The sequence below is a fragment of the Crinia signifera genome, chromosome 3 (genome assembly GCF_055691185.1).
Source record: "Crinia signifera chromosome 3, ASM5569118v1, whole genome shotgun sequence".
In the NCBI taxonomy this organism is placed as follows: domain Eukaryota; kingdom Metazoa; phylum Chordata; class Amphibia; order Anura; family Myobatrachidae; genus Crinia; species Crinia signifera.
This window is the reverse complement of record NC_139219.1, coordinates 65,618,157-65,641,893: the sequence shown is the minus strand read 5'-3', so window position 1 is coordinate 65,641,893 and position 23,737 is coordinate 65,618,157. Positions and strand designations below refer to the sequence as shown.

Below are 23,737 nucleotides of genomic sequence, written 5' to 3'. Positions count from 1 at the left end.
GTTCTTTACAGCTGTTGGAAAATCATGAAAGGAAGAGTGTTTAACATGCACTTAAACTGAATGGAAAGTTAAATTGTGCAGTACAGTTAATTGCATTAGTCACTATATGTATAAACATAATGGTTTCCTATTATCTTCTGCATATTGTCTTAGTCTTCCTTCCTGCAGACCTCATTAGTGTGCTTTATGTGGGCGTTTTAGGACCAGATTTATGCCATAATGATATCTGTGTCAAGAACTCAACAGCTTTACATAAAGTCATCTTCAACATCACTGATTACAAAACACATAGATTTCTTTATTTTGTGGCATTCGCTAATGATGACCACATACTGGGGATCGGCACAAATGCAGTCACATAAAAACAAACTAAATATATTTGTTGGTGGGTTTTTTTATTTGCTGATGTTATGTAAATAGGAGGTTTAGTAACTTCACTTCTTAGTTGACAGTTTTTCGTAATACTGAAAGAAATACACAAACAGTTTTAGTTTGATACTTAATTCAACTACTATATTTTATCTTGATATATAAGTCAAAATAACTGTTTTCTTGTGCTATCAGTACGTATAATTATCTGGTAATTATATCTGGTAATTATACCCCCACCCCCAATGTATTATATAACTCTGGAGATAGAAATGAAGTTGTAATTTATTAGGTTCTTACCTGTTAAGTGTAGGGCTCATCACAGGAAGAGATAGGTACAATGGTGTATCTATAATGGGTGATTGATTCCAATGTGGCTCTCACCGTGCACTCTGCACCCATTTTATTACACTCACCTCTTCAGACTAGATGGGCCAAGTGGTTCTTATCTGCCGTCAAATTCTATGTTCCATTGGTCCGGCGGTGGCAGTGCAGCTGGAAAAATCACTGTGAAAATGGCCACTGCTGCTATTTCCGGTGATTCACACAATGGCACTAGAGATGTCCCCGGGAATGCAGCACAGGCGGCATGTTCCCAGAGACCAGCGCGTGTGCAGTAGTCTCTGGAACAATGTCAGTGTCTACTGTGTTGCCGTAGAGGAGGGGGCACAATGGGCACCCTTCTCTCCTAAAGTGCATCTATCTATCTATCTATCTATCTATCTATCTATCTATCTGTCTGTCTGTCTGTCTGTCTGTCTGTCTGTCTGTCTGTCTGTCTGTCTGTTGCCTATCTCTCTATCTATCTATCTATCTATCTATCTATCTATCTATCTATCTATCTATCTAGTATCTACAGTACAAAATATACATATATGGAATATGCTGTGTTATATAAAAAAATGTTAATAAATAAATATATGAGCCACATGTATATAGTCATATTTACATGTATATTTTTGGAGAACATTGATGCTGTACAGATAGATACAGATAGACAGATATATATATATATATATATATATATATATATATATAATGCTTGCTCAAAATGCTGTATGTGACATTAATTACTGACATAAACTTACATATTATGACAATAAACTTATTACATAATGATGACAGTATATTTTGGGGAAAGGCATGAAAAAACTAAATGCATATAAAAAAAACATTATTTTTTTTGTTTGTGTAACAGTGAACGATCATAACTGCTACATATTATTTATGTCTTTAGATTTTTGAAACATCTTTAAAGTCATACAATTTACAATTGTCCCCTTTAGGAAATGATTGTCCTTATCATTCATTCAGTATACACTGGATTTACTGATTCAGGCATTGAGTAACATTCATTCAAGAAACATTTCCATGAAAATAGTAATAATTTAGGGGTGGTTGGTTGCTGCCTTTATGAACTGTAACTACCTAGAACAGAGCAATAGTTCATAAATCTATCTAGACTGAGGTTTGTTACATAACAATATATACAGAAATTATAAATAAGTAAGTAAGGGAATTGTGCAGGAGAGGGGACCTGAAACCTTATACTTACAGGTCAGTGTATGTAATAATAACAATTCTGTTACCTATGCTATATGCTGGGCGCTCTAGAACAGACTGAGGCAACTACTTTGTCATGGACCTTATTCAGATCAGATCGCACTACAAATTTGTTCTCAAAATGGGCAAAACCATGTGCACTGCAGGTGGGGCAGATGCGACATGTATAGAGAGAGTTAACTTTGGATGGTGGGTGTTGAAACTGAAATCTAAATTGCAGTGTAAAAATAATGCAGCCAGTATTTACCCTGCACAGAAACAAAATAACTCACCCAAATCTAACTCTCTCTGCACATGTTACTGTACATCTGCCCCACCTGCAGTGCACATGGTTTTGCCCATTTTGAGAACAAATTTGTACTGCGATCTGATCTGAATAAGGGCCTATATCCTTTCACTTCTCACAATAAATGATGATGACATGACACAGACATTAACCATAACCACTTTTCATTCTTATATAACAAATAATCTTTCAAAGCAACCATAGATTTGCTAATATGTATACCATATAGCAGGGGTTCCCAAACGTTTTTGAATCATGGCACCCTAGAGCAGTGGTTCCCAACCTGGGGTACTAGTACCCCTGGGGGTACTCTGCAGACCAGTTGGGGGTACTTGAAAAAAATATTGGTAATGGCGGAAAAAGTCTCCAGGATAAGTCTCCCATTGCCATGGAGACAAATCGCGTTACATCACTTCTGGTTCTGTCTGCATCGTCATTAGCGTCTTCTCATGTTTTTGCCCAGTCAGCAATCCACTGGGGGCTACCTGCAGTGCCACAGGTGGAGGAAGCAGTGGCATTAATCTTACAGGCATTAGCAGGAACCCCGGAGACAGTACACAGCCAACGGCCAGACACAGAGGGACTCAATTCCTGACCACACACTACTCCTCCGCTACTCCTTCATATAAGGACACGCATAAGGACACACATACAGCTCACTTCCACTCCACTTGTAAGTACTGTGCATAGTTCAAATTGAGAGGAGGGGGTACTTATAAATGAAAAGCTTAATCAAGGAGTACGGGAGAGAAAAAAGGTTGGGAACCACTGCACTAGAGCATCAAAATGTTTTCAAGGCACCCCTATGCTAAATGTTTCTTATTGAGAAATTCAGGAAAAAATATAAAAATAAGTACATTGTGTTTATATGTCACAGTTATGTGGTGAGGGGCAGAATCTGCTCCTGTTTGTCCACATATGTTATGATTAGCAGCCACCAGCACTGCTTTTGCCTGTTACACTGCACATAACTAATACGAATTGATCCTGGTCCACCAACCCAAGGCACCCCTGCAAGTCTCCTGAGGCACCCCAGGAGGGAGCCTAGGCACACAGTTTGGGAACCACTGCCGTATAGTAAATCAATACCTCCTATACATTAACATGCATATGATTATATTCCAATAATCTACTACGTGCTACGTTTGGTATAGATAAGTAAAACAATGGAAAATATAAGAATGACAGCCTAACCACTAAATTCCCCGGGACCTCGGGATTTAACACAAAATTGTATAGAACAATAGTGATATGGGGCCTTACAATAATCAGTTTAAAACATAAGTTTCAGGTAAGAATGTCCACAACTTCAAATATACTGAATTTTCATCAAATAATGAAATTTATGCCAATATTGGAAGAAATCAATCAAATACATTGTTTGGATGAACGTCTTTTTTCAGTATATTTGAACTTGTGGACAGTCTTACCTGAAACTTATGGTTTAAACTGATTATTGTAAGGCGCCATATCACTTTTGTGCTATACATTAACATGCATATGGCCTGAATATGTGAGAAATTATATAAATAATCAAATGTACACAACATAAAAAGAGAACAAAGCAGGAAACATCACCATCATTCATTTGTAAGACTCCACAAACACGGCAGTAAAGGAAAGTCAGCCTACAAATACATTAGTATGATTTAAGCATTATAACAAGACGTGATAAAAAACAAGTACGAGTTGTACAGGTACAATGACGAGAAGCACAAAACAAGTACAGTATAAGTAGCAGAATAAATCTCACTTAAACAAAATAGCAGCATAAACACAATAGGTACAAGCAGAATAGGCAGAGAGGGGCAGACATTAGATGGGAACCAGCTTGTAAAATCTTATAATCTAGGATGCTGCAAATACATCTTTAAAAGGTGATATTGCAACAATTACTTGGATTATTATGGATTTATTCTAAAGTACAGGTGGATTATTAAATAGTGAATAATAATGTCACAACTCTTCAATTAGAATTGATATCCTGTAGCTTGCTATCTCTTATTTACTAGTATATCAATATGATGAAGTATGGACATGGTTGAACTGGCCCACAGACAGGGCCGGCGCCACCACTAGGCAAATCTAGGCATTTGCCTAGGGCGCCGGCCACTGGAGGGCGGCATTTTGCCCCCCGTGCCGCGGGGGTACCTGTCCTGCGGCGCTGTGTATTTAAAGCTGGCGGCGGAGGCAGCGAGGGGTCCCTGCAGTCAATAAATAACGAGCGATATCCGCCGGGCTATGCGGAAGCGCTTCTGTTGTGAAATCACTGTCCGCACGCTGCGCCGTGCGGCCAGTGTTTTCACAACAGAAGCGCTTCCGCATAGCCCGGCGGATAGTGCTCGTTGACTGCAGGGACCCCTCTCTGCCGCCGCCGCCAGCTTTAAATACACAGCGACGCAGGACAGGTACCCCCCCTCCCCCGGCACCGGGGCGCCCCCACCCCGACTCGCCTGGGGCGCTCCGGTGCCTTGCACCGGCCCTGCCCACAGAGGTACAGGGAAATCCCCAGTGGGCCCCACTGCTTAGAGGCCCACCCTTTCCTAGAGATCAGGTTCCAGACTGTGCACATGAATTATGTATGTTACCTTATACTGCGCAGGACAATGGTGTATTCTCTACAGTTCATTTCTGTTATTAATCTAGTACATTTTCATATATACAAAGAAATGCATTACTTGCAGTATTTACTGTATAGTTATATATTTATATATATTTATATAAGGGCCCAAATCATTGACTCTCTTTGGTAGCTAGCCACATCCCCTAGACCAGGCATGTCCAAACTGTGTGCTCCAGCTGTTGTGAAACTACACATCCCAGCATGCCTTGCCATAGTTTTAGCTTTCCCTAATAGCAAAACTGTGGCAAGGTATGATGGGACTTGTAGTTTACAACAGCTGGAGGGACATAATTTGGACATGCCTGCACTAGAGTGCTGGCTACACCCCTATCTATGGGCCCCTACCTCTGCATTTCCCCATTGGGCCCTTCATGCCCCAGTCTGACAGTATGGAAAGTTATCAAAATATCTACTGATATCTCATCGTACTGACTGTAGCTTTAGGTGACCACGGACAGAAATGAATCCTGCAGCATCCGCGGCCCATCCATAGCAGGATGCTATGATAACTCATTGGATCTCTCTGTTGATCCTTATCTCTGAAAACATGCATATTCTGTTCACTTCACTGAATGCACTAGAACGCAGTACAGAGCATCGTACCATGATCTGTGCTAGAACTAAACTGAAAAAAAATAAAATAAAAGTATGAACTGACCCATAAAGAGGTTTATTACTAAATTATTTATTAGTAATTATTGTCCTATTAGAAAGTAGGGGAAATGAGCCTATATATATATATAATATATGTCACTCTTGCAGATGACTGAGTGCAGACAATAAGGAATGGTTGTTTTTAACCCTGCGTGTTTATCCACTATACCAATCCCTGTTAATCCAGCAGATGGCACTTGGAATCTTTCAGTGTAAATTGGTGTGTGACCAATAGATGTTGCGTCACATATGACCTTTAGACCACGACTAATAGTCTTTTAACACAACAACAGCTCAGCCACAAGTGTGTGTCACCCGAAAGCAAACACTGGTTCTGCTATTTAGTCATGGTGAGTTTACTGTTGTCTGTCTGCTCTAAGAGGAATTCATTCTAAACCTTCATTGGGATAAGCCTATTCCATGAGATCTAACATGCTCAATGCTTTGGTAATGCTTTATAAATATAATACATACATTGATGAACTAGAGCAACATCATGCATGTATTGATCATTCATTTTGTTGCCATGTGTAAAATGCATTTTACAGTAGCATTCTTTCCCTTACTAATCATCCTATGTATTCCTCTCTCTCTTACTGACAAGTATTAAATCAAGCATACAAATGTATTATTTATTGGCAATTAACTTTTGGATTATTTGCAATATTTTATGGTGCTCTCTGGCTTCTGTATGGCTTGGGCTTGCTGATAAATTGGGCTGAATGGCTCCTGTAATTTCCAGTCTTTCCCCTGTTTTACACAGTTATCAGTAAGATAAAAAAAACTGGTTATATATATATATATATATATATATATATATATATATATATATTGTACAAGAACTTGATCATTGAGCTATTCCATTAAATACTGGAATAAAATGAGTGTTTGCAATTTTATTGGAATTGATGGAAGTTTTGTAACCACTAATAATAACTTTAAATGTTCCTTAAATTTAGTAACTTCACAACATCATGTTCACAGTTCAGTAATTGAGTCACCAGTTTTGAATGCTCTTCCTCTGTGGTTGGGCTGCATTTACAAATGTATATGAGATCCTGCAAGATAGTCAGCTCAGAAGTGACCAACTGCTTAAATGCTTCTGGCCAAAGTGAAAAGCTTGGTTAATTGCAGGGTAATGGTGCAATACATGAATTAATCCATCATTCCTGTCTATGCTGAAATGTACCCATCCTTCACATTTTACTGTTTCTAACATACATTTTATAATATATACCTTACAGCTAAATATAAGACACAATAGGGCAGATGTATGAAGCACTGATAAGGGAGAAGTGAGTCAGTGGAAAAGTTGCCCACGGCAACCAATCAGCACTGAAGTAACAGTTATAGGGTCAGATTCTCTAAGCTTCAAAAGTGATAAAATGGAGAGTGATAAACAGCCAGCCAATCAGCTCCTACCTGCCATGTCACAGACTGTGTTTGAAAAATGTCAGACAGGAGCTGATTGGCTGGCTGTTTATCACTCTCCATTTTATCACTTTTGAAGTTTAGAGAATCTGGCCTATAATCTGCATAATATAAAATTATACAGAGCAGCTGATGGTTTCCATAGGCAACTTCTTCACTGGCTCACTTCTTCTCCCTTATCACATGCATTTGCCCCCATGGGCAAGATATGCTAAGCATGGGAAAGTGATAGAATGGAGAGTGATAAACCACAAACCAACCAGCTCTTAACTGTCATTTTTCAAACCCAGCCTGTAACATTGCAGTTAGAAGCTGATTGGCGGGTTGTTTATCACCCTCCACTTTATCACTTTCCAGGATTAGTACATCTGGTCCAATATACCTGATTCAAAGGTGGACGCTATTTGTATGGCATCCAGGTGATAGGATGACAGTGGATAGGTAGACACCATATGGTCAACATGCATTTGCTTGACATGGCCAAGAGGTGAAATGATCGACATGCAGTGGGCGAAACATAGGTTTTTGTTTGTAGAACCTTATCATAGGTTACCATCCATGTGTACTCGAATTGGAACCAGTACATCCCCGAGCATTTTGGTTGGACAGGTGGGGTAAACTCAGGTGCACCCAACACCTGATTAGGTGTGAGATCACAATTGCACCATTTAGTCTGCTGCTCAATAAATATAAAATCTTTTTGTCACAATATTTAATTGAGATACTAGGAAGTCAAGTGAGAATACTACAGTTTGATTAGCGCCTATCACAGGGAGAAAAGTATAAAACTTTTTTTCCCAAAAGTTGCATCCCCGAAGCATGGCAAATGAAGCGGTAAACTAATTTGGAGTCCATATGCTCAAATCTACAAATTGACACCAAAAAAGTAAAAAAAACTCAAGTCGCCCTTTACATGTTTTGACCAATTACATCTTGACATTTTCTTTATGTCGACCTTTGTCTGTTAACCTTTTGGGGCCGACCTTGTGCATATGGACCTTTTGGGGCCGACCTTGTGCATATGGACCTTTTGGGGCTATCCTGGACACTGTCTACCTTTCTACTGTCAACCAATTATACCACACCCCTCTCCCAGCACCACAAAAGGGATGACATTTTGTAAAACGATCCCCATCGCCACCACTTCCCTGTCCTCAAATGGCCACAGCATGACAATTACGCTGTGGCTTGAGGGGCACAGCAAACATTCTCACAGTACAACATTGGCACAACTGTAGTACAGATCCTGTGTAATGCAGATCTGGAAACATCGGAGTGTTGGGTAAACCATCGGTTTGAAATCAGACCTAAAATGTATGACCCTATTTTCCACATTTTTAATTCTTTTGCATTTCAACATTGTACGGACTGTTTATGTATAAATGCCAATGACAATTCCTAGTTGTTCTGTATTGTGATAAAGTATAATTTATTCAAGTGAACTAAATCAAATTCTTAACAATAACTATATAAAGAGAAGTAAAAAAAAAAATGAAAATGTGCAAAATGAATAGAGAAATTTTTATTAGATTTCTAGAGACTGTTGAAATATTTGACATCTGACAGCAGTAAGGCTGAATAACATTGTATTTTTGTGGCAGTACCCAGTGCAGTACCTAGGGTTGTTGCTGCTGGCATCAGGCGCTTCGGCCTATATACAGGTACGTCACTCATTTTAAATTATGTTTAATGAATGCAAATAGCCTGGGTTGCAGGTCTTAGCATCTGTTTCACCCGTATAATGTGTTACTGTTTCTTTATATTTTTTTAAATTAATTTATCAGAGCTGTTCAGGTAATTTTCTACACTTTACATTCTTTACAGCGGCCCAGAGCTTCCTGGGGTGTGGTATAGGGTTCTGACAGTCGGGATCCCGACAGTCATTAGTCCAACGTAGGGATCCCAACTGCCCGAACTCAGACAGCATGGTGAGTGCAACAAAGCCCCTTGCGGGCTTGCTGCGCTCGCCATGCTGCGTGCACGGTGGCTCGCTACGCGCGCCACCTATTCTATTCTCCCTCTATGGGGGTTTTGACAGTCGGGATCCCGACGTCGGGTAAATGACTGTCGGGATCCCGACTGTCGGGACCTCGTCCGGCACCCAGCTTCCTGGACATCCACATAGATAGCCTTCATGTACAGTATTCTGTCCATTGCATTAAGCTTTTTACTAGCAGTCATCTGCCACGCGGGCATGTAGTTAGAGCTTTAGTCTTGGTTTATGCGCTAATATTATCGTTCAGTGTTTATACATTTTATCCCTAATATACTTTGCAGTCCTCTGTGTCCCTATTATTGCTGTGCTCTCATATAACTATCATATACTGTATGCATGATATGAATATATTATGTAATCCTGTAAATGAAATCTGTATAATAGATATTTCTCTGCCTTCTGATGCGTTTATTGGCCTTTAGCACTAGATCCTCAGGGACTTTTGTTCAGGATTGTCAAAGTCCCACTCTGCATCAGTAGTTGGAGTACAGGCAATGTTGGAGTAAAACTGTGTACAAGCGGTGAGAATTTGTGTTCGATTTTGACAATATAGTCAAAATTGAATCGAAATCGAATGGTTTTCAGCTTCATTTGATGACAATTCAATCCTGATGCACACTCCCATTTAGTGTAAATTGAACAGGGAAAGACTATATACAGTGGTACAGATCTGTACTATATAGTCCAAATCAAATGTGTTTTTTGCCTTCCGTTCGATTCAATCCTGTTTGATCCCATTCGAATCAAGATTGAATCACAAGCAACATCGCACCGTGTGTACATAGCATTAGTGTATACAGGAAGGTCTTGTCAGGAAAGAACATTCACCCACGCATAATTATCCTCTTGCATATACATATTACTAGAGTTTGTGTCTGCTTTTTGTATACATATAAGTGAAAACTAAAAGCTACCTTCAAATCTTTCCCCTTGCTCTGTATTTAACTAAAAGTGCTCATATTATATATAAAATGACAAAATGTTTGGCTTATATTCTAGAATAAATATTATGTTTGATGAGATCAGCCTAGTCCTTAAAATGAACGGTGCTGGTACCCTAATGTAGCCCATTCCTACAGATTTTATTTAGAGCATTTAAATGTCTTCTTCTTTTCAGTGCAGGCTGTCCAATTTCTGCAACCAATTGCAGCCGCCCTTGCACAGTCACTCATGCTTTAATAGAGCCTAATGTACAGGTTATTACTTTCTGAATACCATACAGTGGTGTAACTATAAATTTTGCTCCCCCCTGCCAAAAAGTATGTGCCCCCCGGCTCCTTTCCAGCGTGTTTCCCCAGCGTGTGATGATGACGTCATATGCATAGGGGAGAAGCTGAAGCAGGAGAGGGGAAGAGAGACCAGCAGACACTGCTGCTTCCCTTGGCTCCGATGCGTCCATGGCCGCCCTAGCACGCCCATCCGCCCACCCATCCTGTACACAGTAGCCAATAGCTGGCTCTGTGTACAGTCAATTGAATCAGTGGAGGGATTTGTCATCTCTGCCATGGCCCCACCCGCGCTTCGGCTGACTCGCCTCTGGTGCTCAGTCAGTGGGCAGCGGCAGGCAGCAGAATGTCAGTGCGCCGAGCAGGTGCCACTGATACCATAGTCATACTCATCCATTTCTGTTGAAAAATTTGCTATCCCTGTAGAACAGTCACAGCACAAACTACTGCTGCTGTTCTTCCCTCCTGCTCCTGGCCTGACCCTCCGCCATGTTTTGTTGTCTGCCGCCCAGTGGAAGAAGCGGCACTGATAAGCTTCTCGGCTTCTCTGCTACTTGTTATTTAGGGGTCTATTAATAGGGGTCTATTTAAAGTTCCAGTTTCATGTAAAGACTAAGGGGTCTATGCAAAAAGAACAGAGAATGTGGCATGTCAGATATCAGCATCTTTTGCAGCATTTCACTATAATTTTTTTGGGCACTTTTAGATATTTTGTAATTGCAGTAATTTTTTTTACTATCTTTTGCATCATAGTCAATTAATATATTTAATACATCATATTACAATCATAAATAATAATGTTTTGCATCCAATTATACTACTACAATAATATTGCCCCCATAAAGTACAAATTATTTTATGTTCCCCAATACATAATGAACATTATTATATATCAACAATTTCTTATATAGAGCAACAAATTCCGTTGCGCTTTACAATTGGAAACAGTGGTCACTGGGTAGTTACAGACAGTCAAAAAAGGTAGGAAGGCCCTACTCGCAAGCTAATGAATGCTGTCATTTAACCTGTATTGGGAGTCCTTATCTCCTGATTACCTCATTGCTCAAGCAGAACATTGCAAATCTCATCTACTTCTGTTGTATTGTGTATTGACAGTTGGGATGGCGGTTTATCCGATGGCACAGGCAAATGTGGCAGGCGGGGTGGTTCCAGTTATTTTTTCAGTTTCGCCTTTATTAATTCCAGCGGTTTCAACCACCTGAAAAGCAGCATTAAGGCAGTGGTTTTAACAATCTGCCCTTCAGTAAATCTGCTCCTAAGGGGCACATTTACTAAAGGTCCATTTTAATAAATGAATATTGATCTAAATTGATAAGTTTCAGAAGCAAAATATACGTTAGGCGCAAAACATTTTGGCCATCAATAACGATAGAGATGCCCCATACATCCTCATGAGAAAGACACATTTGTGGACAGCCAGTCATATAACTAGCAGTCATTTTTTTACTGGCCTACAACAACAAAAAGTCTAGGAGAGGGCGATCACCAAAACTTCTCACTCTACAGTTAAAGAAAAGTAATTAAGGATGTAGGCCACGGCAAAATCACACACCTTTCTCTAAAAGGAGTACTGACACCGGTCTGCCTCCTGACTGCTCCCAGCCCTGACTGCATGCACTGCAACATGGGGTAAGTGGCTCTATTGGCACTGACTGTGTCCTTCTATTCATAAGTATGTAACTGGCAAATATGATTTGATCAAATTCCCCCAGGATGTGTCTAATGCCCCCCTGTGGGTATGTCTAGAGCAGGGGTGTCAAACACAAGGCCCGCGGGCCAAATCCGGCCCGCCAGACCTCTTCATGTGGCCCGCGCAGCCGCCGCCAGCCTTCACCTTTTATTCTCGATTTTATTTTTTAAACAAGAAAGCCGCCTCTTCAGCACATGCGCGGCAGCCTACAAGCCAGAGAACGTCTGCCCTCTAGCGCAGTGCCGCCGGTTGTCAACCCCTCCTCCGCTCCCACCTGCTGTATAGGAGCCAGAGAGAGGAAAGAGCAGGTCCGTCGTGGTGAATGGTGCTACTGCTGCTGTGCGCTCCAGGTCACTTACTGCTGAGTGTGCACTGCACAGTGACCGGGAGCAGGCTGGCCCCCCACTCCTGGATAGATAGTGCGAGAAGCGCTACTCACAGGAGGGAGGGGGAAATGCGCCTGTGTGAGAGCGCAGCTGTGTCCTTGGTGGTGGAGCAGCTCAGACTGGAGTGGACGCATCAGAGCGGGTAAGTGTCAAACTCTCTGCCTATGGGTGTGTGCACTGGCACATTGCAGCCCATCATTAATTGCTGTGTCCCATGATAATAAGCAGGACATATGCCCTAAGACTGAGTGCAGGCAGCGTGTGCCCTAATGCACTGCAGTTCACAGCAATAGCAGGAGGGAAATTCTACTGCTGAGTTACAGTGGTATTATTTGGGACATACTTGTATGAAGGACACTATTATGATAATAAAGAGTGGACACATAGTCCTACAGATACAACCGGCCCTTTGAGGGTGACCAAACTGCTGATGCGGCCCCCGATGAATTTGAGTTTGACACCCCTGGTCTAGAGGATCTTTTTTATCATCATTCCTCCCCAATCCTTAAGCTTTTTTAATTTGTATACAATTATCTGTAACAGTCCTCCCTGTTGATAGATGTATCTTGATAATGTCAATAGACCCAGCTATTATCCCCCCACCTCTGTGGCATATTCCTGTTTACTTTGATCCCTCTGTGTACAATAAGTGTTTCCATCCAACCCAGTGACTGTCGATCCATAACTGGTGACACGTCCACTCCTCCCATTGGTTATATATGCCCCTATTTGTACCCTCCCCCATGCTTCCCTATATATGCATACAAGAGCAGCAAGGAGCACTATGAGGGCTGATGATTGTACATCAGTCTGCCCTGTGTGTGCCATGCATAAGCTGAGCCTACAGTCTGAGGGAGAGCCCACCTGCCTGTTCCCAGAACAGGGGGTGCAGGGCTTCTCCCTTCCATGCTACGCTGCACTGGGTGACGGCCCTGTTAGCCCACTCATTGAGCCGCCCCTAAATAGTGTCCAGTTCGATCCAAATGCCCACGACAATTCCTCTGAACGCCCATTGCCACACATTCAGCCACAAGTGCCCTGCTTCTGAGAGGTATATGACTCTGAGTTGCTCACAGTACTTCATAATTGTGTATGCTTGACACGGACACATGAGCAGTGTTAATCTCTCCACAGAATGGACTTGCATACAGCTGTGTATCCCCCCTATGTATCCTATGACAATCTATATTAACTGCACATTTTAATGGAGTAGTATGTACGGTCTTCAAGAGAAGCAATATTATTAAATTCTCGGCAGGGGCTGTCCCCTCCTGGTCTCCCTGATATCAGTACCTTCAACGTGTAGGAATGCCATATACACCCTTTATCAATCTCTTCTTCAGAAGCACAATCTTCTCACATGTTTTACATTTAAATTCCATGCCTTGCTACCTGGAGTTCAATTATAGACACTATGAGCAACAAAATTATTCTTTTTCTTTTTATTGTACAAACTTATAATTATTTTTGCATTCATGGGAAAAAAATTGGAAAAGTTGCACTGAGGAAAGATTAAATGCCTAAAGGAACTTCAAGGCAAAAAAATGGAAGAAGGAAAATCAATTTTCCCAGCCACTGAGATTTCTACAGCTTTCTTTGTTAGTTTGAATCAATAGTTCTGTTCCTGTGAATAGCTGAATAATCAGTTTTTGTATAGTGTTGGTATACTTGTGGACTGAGTCACTGAACCTCCAGTTGAAACACTTTTGATCATTAACAGATTTTTGCTGTTATCCTGATTTCTCTACATCTGTGAATTTTACTTACAGCACAGAGCAGAGCAATTATTACAAGCTGTAGGTCCAGTGTGCTTTACCAACATAAATTGATTCTTCAAATACAAATTTCCATATAGAAAAAACCCCAGGAAATGTAAGGCACAATAGATCTTGTCAAATATGCATACACCCCACCCCCCCTCCTCCCCAGTAGGATGTCTTGGAATAAAATGCTATCAGTGACGTAATTATATTCACAGAGGATCCCACTGATGTTACTGCTATCACTGCAATTTACCATAGAACTGACATTTTCAACTTTAATTATGCAGCACTGTGAAAAATGTTCTTTTTATGTCTACAGTCAGGTATTTACTTAAGTTCCATTCCTTGCAGCAGCCTAATGAAGCCCTCTCATTGGTTGCTGCTGAACTGCTTCCCCCTTCGTGCCCTCTCAACTGGTGCTGGGGGGAAGTGGGTTTGGTTCTTTAACACATGCAGATGCCCCGGTTATATAACCAGCAGATGCATGATGGAACTCCTACATTATGCAAGTCAAGTAAGTCTTTTTGAACTGCTAGACTTTTATCCTTTGGTAGAACAAAGAAATACTATATTATAAACATAGAAAAATGTAGAAATGATTCTGCAAGAGCAACAACAAATGAATAATTAAATAGATAAATAAATAAAGCAGCAACAACAAAACAATATGAACCAAATCTTAATTAAAGTTAAAACGGTTTAACTGACTTTGTGGTATATTACATTTTATTAAGTATTTTCCATATTTATAGTTTATCCATAAATTAAAGTTATGAGAGACTGGGGGCGGGATGCTTTAACATCTGCGGCCAAACTTCGCTGGCATTCGATAAGGGCTGTCCTTTGCGATGTGGCACCATCATGGGAGACCCAGGAGTCCCTCTGTGCATACACAGAGTGATGGCGCCGGCCGCGGGGAATGCTGGAAGGGATATGTGACGGATCCCTCACACAGCACTCCGGAGAGAAGCCCATAGGCTTCTATAGGGTATCGCCATCTTTTTACCCTTGTACCTCGTACCCCATTAATTACATCTGTTTTATTGATTATATGCAAGAGTAAGTTAAGGGGGTACAGTAATAGAATTGGGACAACAAGGGGGAAAAGAAAGCAAAAACACAATGGGGACAAGGAAAAAGGGACATCCACAGGCATCAAACAAACAATAAGCTAAAAATGACAAAACACATAGATCAGGCGTCTGAAGCCACCATTGGGATTATTTCAAATTTAAATTGTGTATGGGGGAGGGGGTGGAGTAGAATGTGTGGGGGCACCCTTACCCACTGTGATATATACAGTACCTTGGGAACCATTTTATAACGGGGGCAGAAAGGGCTGTATGTTTTCTCAAAGGCATATTGTATTACATATATTACACAATAATATTCAATATAACACAAAATATAAAAATATATTTTTGTTCAACTTGCAGTGAGAGACGACATGACTGAAAGCTTTATATAATGACATGCATTAACACACAGAAACTGTCACGTTTAATGAACAGTACATCACTTATATCTATAGATTGATTTTTAATGTACAATAGGTTCCATGCTCAATTCTGAAATGATCAGGGCCCAAAGCCCATGCAGGATTCCCCGGAGGGAGATTCACTATCCATCTATCTATCTATATAGAAAACAGCATCACTTTTATTTACAGGCACAACAGCTAAGTCATTCCATTATACAACATAAATGATATGCTGTGAGGTAAGGTTTAAGGTAAATTGGTCTAATTCCATATGTGAAATATAGTGCTGACGCTGTCTGTCAATGTCAAGTGCGGAGCTGACATGAATGATATGTGCAGCAGGGAAGCTCCATACTCAGCTTGGAACTTTGCCCTATGCAGCTGCCTCTGCTGCCTATCCCTTGTTCTACCTCTGCGTATTCAGATAATTCAGTAATAATCCCCTGTGATAGCTCCATAAAACCCACTGGTCACAGGCCACATCCTGGCTTTTAAGCGATAATCACTTTTGTGCTCTAACGACCTCTGACCTGGAGATGAAGAACTCTATATCCCCAGCACAGCTTTCTGGGAAGCCTTATTAGATAATTAATGACCTAATTATGCAGAATATTGCTGTGAGTGAGTTCATTATTGACACGCAGACAGTTGGGTGGAATTGCAGCAATTAGAGGGAAAGGTAGAGATATGATTTCCACATTGCCTGACAAAGCACCATGTGTATTAAGAATGTGTCATGTCAATCAAGCACGCCTGGGGAAAGCATTTGTCTAAGACCTTCCTCTGGGACAATATGTGTATCGATGGAACCTCCAATTATTATCAGAGGGAAACTGTTGTGAACAATAATGGTTCCGTTACACAATACCTGACCTTCTAAAGCAACACTGCTCACAATTGACAATAGAAGGAAATATAATCATTATTATCATAATTATCCTTCATTTATATAATAGCAACATATACCACGGTGCTGTGCAGAGACCTCTAAGTCTATAGGCCCTGCAGAGCTTACAATGTAAGTTAACAGGCAAAGACTGACATACACACACACACACACACACAAACAAACACATACAGAGTCAACTGACCAGTATGGTATTTTAAGGCAGATGTACTAAGCATTGGAAAGAAATAAAGCAGAGAGAGAAAGTAACATCCAATCAGCTCCTAACTGTCATTTTCAAACACAGCAGGTAACATAACAGTTAAGAGCTGGTTTGCTACTAAATCTGGCTTAGTAAATCTCCCACTCTGTTCTAAATGTAGCATAGAGAGACAGGATCTACGTCCAATTTAGCAACACACACATTTGGACAGATTCAGAATCACAGTGTGGAGAAAGCACATGTATGGGATCATTCTTTGTTTGTAGGAGTCGCAGGGCATTTATATCAATGTAAAAGGACTTATTTTTTCCATGTATTCTGAGTTGATGGAATCCAGTTATCAGACATACAGCCACTCATAAGAATTATGGCCCCACTTACTCGTTTTTATCCCTTTTCCTTGAGAATTTAGTTGGCTGGGTGGCACAGGGTCTGGATGGCTTAGTTTGGGTCACTTGCCCATTCTGTCTTCCGCAAATGTAGCTCTACAGTATGTCCACTGGGTTCTAGGCTGGAGCTTAGGTTGACTAATAGATGATCTGGTGTTGGGATGATATAACAAATGCCCATAAGGGAATTTCTGTTACAGGCATAGAGGGAGAAAACACTATCAAACCTTCTAAGCAGAAAAGGACAAAATGAGCCCATACATTTGCAGGTTCAATCCCCCGAACCACTGGCACCACCGTTTGGGGGACATTATGCATGTCAAAAAAGTCCAGATTCCGCAAACCCCGCTGGGATTTGGAATCAGGATTTTTCAGCATGCTTAATATCCCCAGGAAGATTATCAGGGGAGTGGTGGATTGCCCCGATACAGCGTAGGTGCATGGAACCCTAAAGGACTGTAAATTGTGATTTCAAGTAAGGAGTCTAGCGGATAGAAAGGAGGGACAAGTGGCTTTAGTTAAGCATGTAGTAGAAAGAATGAATAATAATAATGCAATCATTTTTTATTATTATTAATATTAATTAGAATAACATAAACACTGATGATAATAATAATAATAATAATGATAATAATTTAATTTAACTTTAATTTATATAGAGCTTTCTCCAATAGAATTGTCAATGTCAGCTGTACATTTCATCATAACATTTTTTTAGCACCAGAACAGATGTTACATTGGGGCCAGGCATTCCAATGTTCCTATAACAGGCTCATCTCATCTTGGGAGGAGAGATTGAAAAATTGTATTTCTTTGTAATTAATCAAATGAAGTGTAGACATTTTTCCTTAAGTACAACCTCTTTAGCAGAGTTAGATTCACTCAGTAGCAACAAGTCTGTCTACACCCTACACATGGCCGGGGTTCTGTACATATGCCGAACTAATTATTTCCTTACCATTATAGTCCTATAATTACTATACCTTATGGATGCTGGGTTTGGGTAGATGGTGGGACTTAAAGTCTGTCCTATGAGCTTTAAGCATTTTCATTATATTCTCTTTTTCTGTAGAAAAGTGACGTTAGTGCACATGTTCATGCCAACGCTATTTCTCAATCTGGCCTGGTGGCTGCCAGAGTTAACAGTTGGTCACCAGTCAATGATTGAGTCTCATCCTCTGCAGAATATCTGGAGGAACAGCCCCGTTCCTCCATCCGGCGAAGGGTTTAAACGATCATTTTTATTTAGTTTATAAAGGTTATACATTTATCATGTAAATTGTAGGGTAAATTATATGCTTAAGGAAATATACTTAGAAAGTATGAGAATGCTTTCAGATAAAAATGGCAATTTCAATGGTTTAATGAATGGTAAATTCAACATTACGATATAACTTAGTGCTGCATATTTATCCTATTAGTGACCTCCAAGCTGTAACATACTATTATGTAGACTTTTAACATTGATGTCACCCATAATGTGCATAATCAAGAATACTCTTCTTAATAATTATTCCTAATGTATAAATTGTGATAAAGTGCAAAAAATGAATGTTTTTAAGATACTGAATTATTGTAATCTAGCACTTACAGTGTGGCAGCATAGTTCAACTGTGATATAATGATATACCATGGTATTTTTGCTATGCACAAAGCAATATAATGTAAATGAATAAAGACCAATCCATAGTAAATAGGTAATTGTGTAATGCAACATACACATCGCCAGATAAAAGTGGGGAAGCAGGGTATACTGTACCCTGCCCCCCCCCCCTCTGTCAGGGGCCCCTCCCTGAGCACCGTGACATAACCAGTTATGCCCCCCCCCCCTCTCCTCACTTGACCAATCTCCTCTCTGCTATAGCCCGGAGGTCCCGGAGTGCAGGCTTCTTCAACTCAGGATGCTGGCGGCCAATTAAAATGCAGCACCGGCTGGTGAGCCAATCAGAGCTCGCATACCGGCAGCCGTTCTGATTGGCTCAAAAGTTGGTGCAGCATTTTAATTGGTCGCTGGTGTCCTGGTTTGAATAAGCCTGCACTTCAGGACCTACTTTGTTCAGCGCACTGAGCGCAGTGGAGGCAGTCAGGGGGGTTGCAGTGGGCAAAATGAGCTGCCCGGGCCCTTTCAGAGGCCGAGGCCAAGACAGCTGTACCCACAGCACCCCCCTATTGGCAGCCTTGGAGACAATACTGTAGTTTAAACAAAAGCCATGCAAACACAGTAAGAACATACACATTTCAGGCAGATAGTGAAGAATCAAAATCAGGGTCTGATCCAGGTTTGTTAGCAGAGCAAAAAAGCACACAAGTGGACAAAACCATGCCGCACTGCAGGTGGGGCAGATGTGCTGAGAGAGTTAGATTTAGGTGGGGTGTGTAGAAACTGAAAACTAAATTGCAGTGTAAAAATAAAGCAGCCAGTATTTACCCTGCACAGAAACAAATATAACCCTCCCAAATCTAAATATATCTGAACATGTTACATCAGCCCCATTTGCATTTGCTTGTTAACAAAGCTGAATCAGGCCCCCAATGCTCAGTGGCTGGACATATTGACATGCTGCTGCCTGCCACTGTCCACTGGCTGAGCACCGGAGGCGAGTCAGCCGCAGCGCGGGTATGGCCATGGTAGAGACAACAAATCCCCCCACTGATTCAATTGACTGTACATAGAGCCGGCTATTGGCTACTGTGTACAGGATGGGCGGGCAGATGGGCGTGCTGGGGCGGCCTGGGATGCATCGGAGCCAAGGGAATCAGCAGTGTCTGATGGTTTCTCTTCCTCTATCCTGCTTCAGCTTCTCCGTTATGCGTGTGATTTTATCACATCACACGCTACGGAAACACTCTGGAGAGGTGCCGGGGGGCACAAACTTTTTGGCAGGGGGGAGCAAAATTTATAGTTACGCCACTGCCAGTGCTATAGCACTGCGAGGGAATTGCCCATGTTGTGCAATGTTTTGTTCTGTAAGTTATTTTTTCACTTGCCGTGTTCCTACTGTCTCTATGTTCTCTGTAAGATGCTGCAGACCCCTGTTGGCACCATATAAAGCATGATAATAATAATAATAATAATAATAATAAGGGTTCAGGAGTCAGGTGATAAAGTCACCGGTTACATCACGTAAAGATTCCTGTTATATAGTACTTAAACTTGTATTATCTTATCTCAGTCATTTATGTTATTTCTCTTGCTTTATATAACAAAACACATACATTTTAAGACACAGGGCGTAAACTTTAAATTGTTTCAGTGCGTGTTCACAAGATAAAGCATTTATGTCATTAGTTTTTATTGGGCAGCAATTTTTCAAGACCATAAAATCTAACCTACGAAGGCCGATATCCCTCGAGTGTGATCATAAAAAGTAAAGGTAACGATAAAACGCATTGTTCAAATTAACTGTAACTAATTTCAGCGTTCACTGGTATAGTGTGAAATGTCCATGTACTTATTGAAAGTAACAAATTCTTTCGCCTCAAACAATTACTTTTAAATAAATAATTTTATTTAAAAAAGATCACATGGTACTTGTGGAGTATCATGGCTCCCACGACCTTCGTTGTATGCTGATTGTATGCTAAAAATCGCATCGCATGCGATCAAATCGCATGCGATGCGATGCGATCGCACCCGATTTTGCACTGAAATGCATCAGAATGCATTGAAATGTGTATTAAACTTGTGAAATACCCCCAAATGCCATTTTTCATAGTGCACCACCCCCACTATCAACGTAAACCCGAAGCGTGGCGAGCGCAGCGAGCCCGCGAGGGGCGGCGGTACACGTCCTACGACCTTTTCATACCCCCACTATCCACGTCGGCGTGGAGTTGAGAATAGAATAGTGTGGCGAGCGCAGCAAGCCACCGAGCCCGAAGCGTGGCGAGCGCAGCGAGCCCTGCGAGGGGACGCGGATACCTTCACAGCTATACGCGTCCCCTCGTGGGCTTCACAGGTATCCGCGTCCCCACGCGGGGCTCGCTGCGCTCGCCACGCTTCGGGCTCAGTGGCTCGCTGCGCTCGCCACACTATTCTATTCTCAACTCCACGCCGACGTGGATAGTGGGGGTATGAAAAGGTCGTAGGACACGTACCGCCGCCCCTCGCGGGCTCGCTGCACTCGCCACGCTTCGGGTTGCTGTTGATAGTGGGGGTGGTGCACTATGAAAAATGGCATTTGGGGGCATTTCACTAGTTTAATACACATTTCAATGCATTCTGATGCATTTCAGTGCAAAATCGGGTGCCATCGCATCGCATCGGATGCCATCGTATGGCATCCGATGCGATCACATACGATTTTTGAGCTAAAAGGCTCAAAAATCGGTAAAAATCGTATCGCATCGTATGCCATCGTATGCCACTACATATGGCATACGATGCCATACGATGGGAGCCGTGATACTCCACAAGTACCAATCACATTTACTAGATATCATCCAGCCAAATATACACCTCCCTTATTATTATCATTATTCTTCTTTATTACTCAAAAATTGCAATTAAACTATATATTTTTTTCAAATGAACACATATTTTACTGTAACTTAATTTGCATAAAATGAACGCCCTACCAGCTTTCACCCTTTATTTTGTGAAATTCTTACTTATGGGATTGACTAATAGCAACACTGGGGGGGGGGGGGGGGGAGGGGTGTTGCTATGGGCATCCAATCAGATTCTATGTGCAGTATTATCTTCCAGAAGGTGCTAAATAAATAAGTAGATTCTGATTGGTTGGCCATAGCAATATCCCATCTGAAATAGAACTCCCATCTTAGTAAATTTACCCCTGGGAGTGCAGCCTGCAATAGACTGAAGGGGCCCAACATGTGGAGACACAGGAACAAGCCACCATGTTCAGCAGCAGATTGCCCACTCTGGGCCTGGACATAGCACCTTCAGTAATGAGGCTCAGGACAGTTGTCCTTGTTGCCAACAATCCAGCCTTGGGGTTTTTGCAGATCTCCGATATCATAGTATACAAAATAGGTAATGGCCGATTACTAATCTGGTACCAGAGTCACCGAATTTCAGTAATAGAGAGACACCTAGGTGTGCTTCTTCTTCTCTAGGAACACAATCTCCTGTAGAAGCTATGCCTTTGTCAGTCCATCACTGGGAAAACACCAATATATGATAATATTATGGAAAAGGACTACACATTGTATAGCAGCAACCGGTTGGTCAAGGTTACACCCTAATCATGTATAAAACCCAATTCTGATAGACAAGACAGATGCACTATAGCCCCAAATGAGTAGAAAAATCCAAACAATAGTTCGGGATAGCTTTTAAACCCTTTGAGTGACAACATCTCTGTGGAAGATGTGCAAAATATCGGCTAAAAATGCCAGCATTGCCCACATTTGTTATATAAAGTAAAATAAAAAAATGTGTAAAAAAAGATTATATTTCCTATATTACAGTATTATATTTTTATTTATAAGGCGCCGCAAGTGGTACGCTGCGCCGTACATATAGAGCACATTAGAACAGTACAAGGTACACAGAACTAGACATAACACAATTAAAGCACAATTCTCAGTACACAATACAGCTGAGATATAGGGAAGTGAATGAGAATAGATGCAGGTATAGATTGTAGGTGAGTAAGAGAGCTGTAATTGAAATGCAAGAAGAGTGCTGTGAGAACAGGAGGGAAGAATAAAAATGTTTGCTTCTCAATTTTCACACCAATTTCAGCAAACTTGACACTCAAAGGGTTAATATGCTCACCCTGATGCTCCACATAGAATCCCACTTAAATGATTTCCTTAGAAAATATTGAGTACAATAATAGGAAACATAAGGGCCTGTGTACTAAGCCCTGGACAGAGACAAAGTGGATGGAGAAAAAGTCTGAGCTAATAAGCTCTTGACTAACATGTTACAGGCTATGGGGCAGATATATGAACGTTCGTTATGGGGGAGAAGGAGTATCAGCGCACGTTATGTGCACTGATACCGCTTCTTCCCCATGTATGAAGGAGCCGGGATGCGGTAAATGATAGCAGGCCGAATGTATGAACGGTCAGCATCGCTGACTGTTCTGCCCGATGCCGGTTTTGGCTTCGCCAGCAGCAGGCTGACAAAGCCCTATCTAAACAGCAGGGACAGCACTGTCCCTGCTGTTAGCTTTAGGCTGCGCTGGGGATTTCGCGTGAGCCCAATCGAGCCGGCCGGGGGACAGGAGTGGACATCGCCGGAGGGGGGAGTTAGCGCACCCCCACTTCGGCAGACAAGATGTTAATACAATTTGTCGCTGTTCCTTCCTGCTTCGCCTCGCTAATGAGGTGAAGCAGGAAGTATTATAGCAGCGCGATAAGCGCCGCTATAATACATCTGCCCCTATGTTTGAAAAATTACAGTTGGATGCTGGTTTTATGGTGCTTAATCTCCATCCACTTTATCTCTATCAAAGATAAATTAGTAAATAGACCCTATACTGTAATCTGTCACACACAAAAATGTATTCTTTCCTTATAGGCAATCTTATGACAAAACAATCTCCAAGAAAATAGTAAAACATTAAACTAAATGCAATAGTACTGCACTGACTACTGTGCCACTATTTTGCCCTTTATCCTTGTCTGGTATAACCATCACTCTACAAGTGTTGTGTATATGCAGATGTCTTCACAGTGCTGACCGGTTGCCTTCAAATCAGAGTATGACCGTGAGAATAATCAAGATAGCAATAACCAAGATCAGGGATCGGGAACATTTGGCCCTCCAGCTGATGAA

At 41.4% G+C, this 23,737-nt stretch overlaps 1 protein-coding gene across 1 annotated transcript in view; it reads left to right on the top strand.

Moving 5' to 3' along the window:
• Nucleotides 1–5,765: 5,765 nt before the first annotated feature.
• Nucleotides 5,766–23,737, top strand: part of LOC146063496 (bifunctional protein GlmU-like) — a 48,184-nt gene continuing 30,212 nt past the window's right edge. Inside the window, exons 1-2 of the mRNA XM_083175920.1 lie at nucleotides 5,766–5,845; nucleotides 8,528–8,587. Coding sequence (XP_083032046.1) covers nucleotides 5,843–5,845; nucleotides 8,528–8,587 — 63 coding nt within the window. The 5' untranslated portion in view covers nucleotides 5,766–5,842. The remainder of the gene's footprint in view (nucleotides 5,846–8,527; nucleotides 8,588–23,737) is intronic.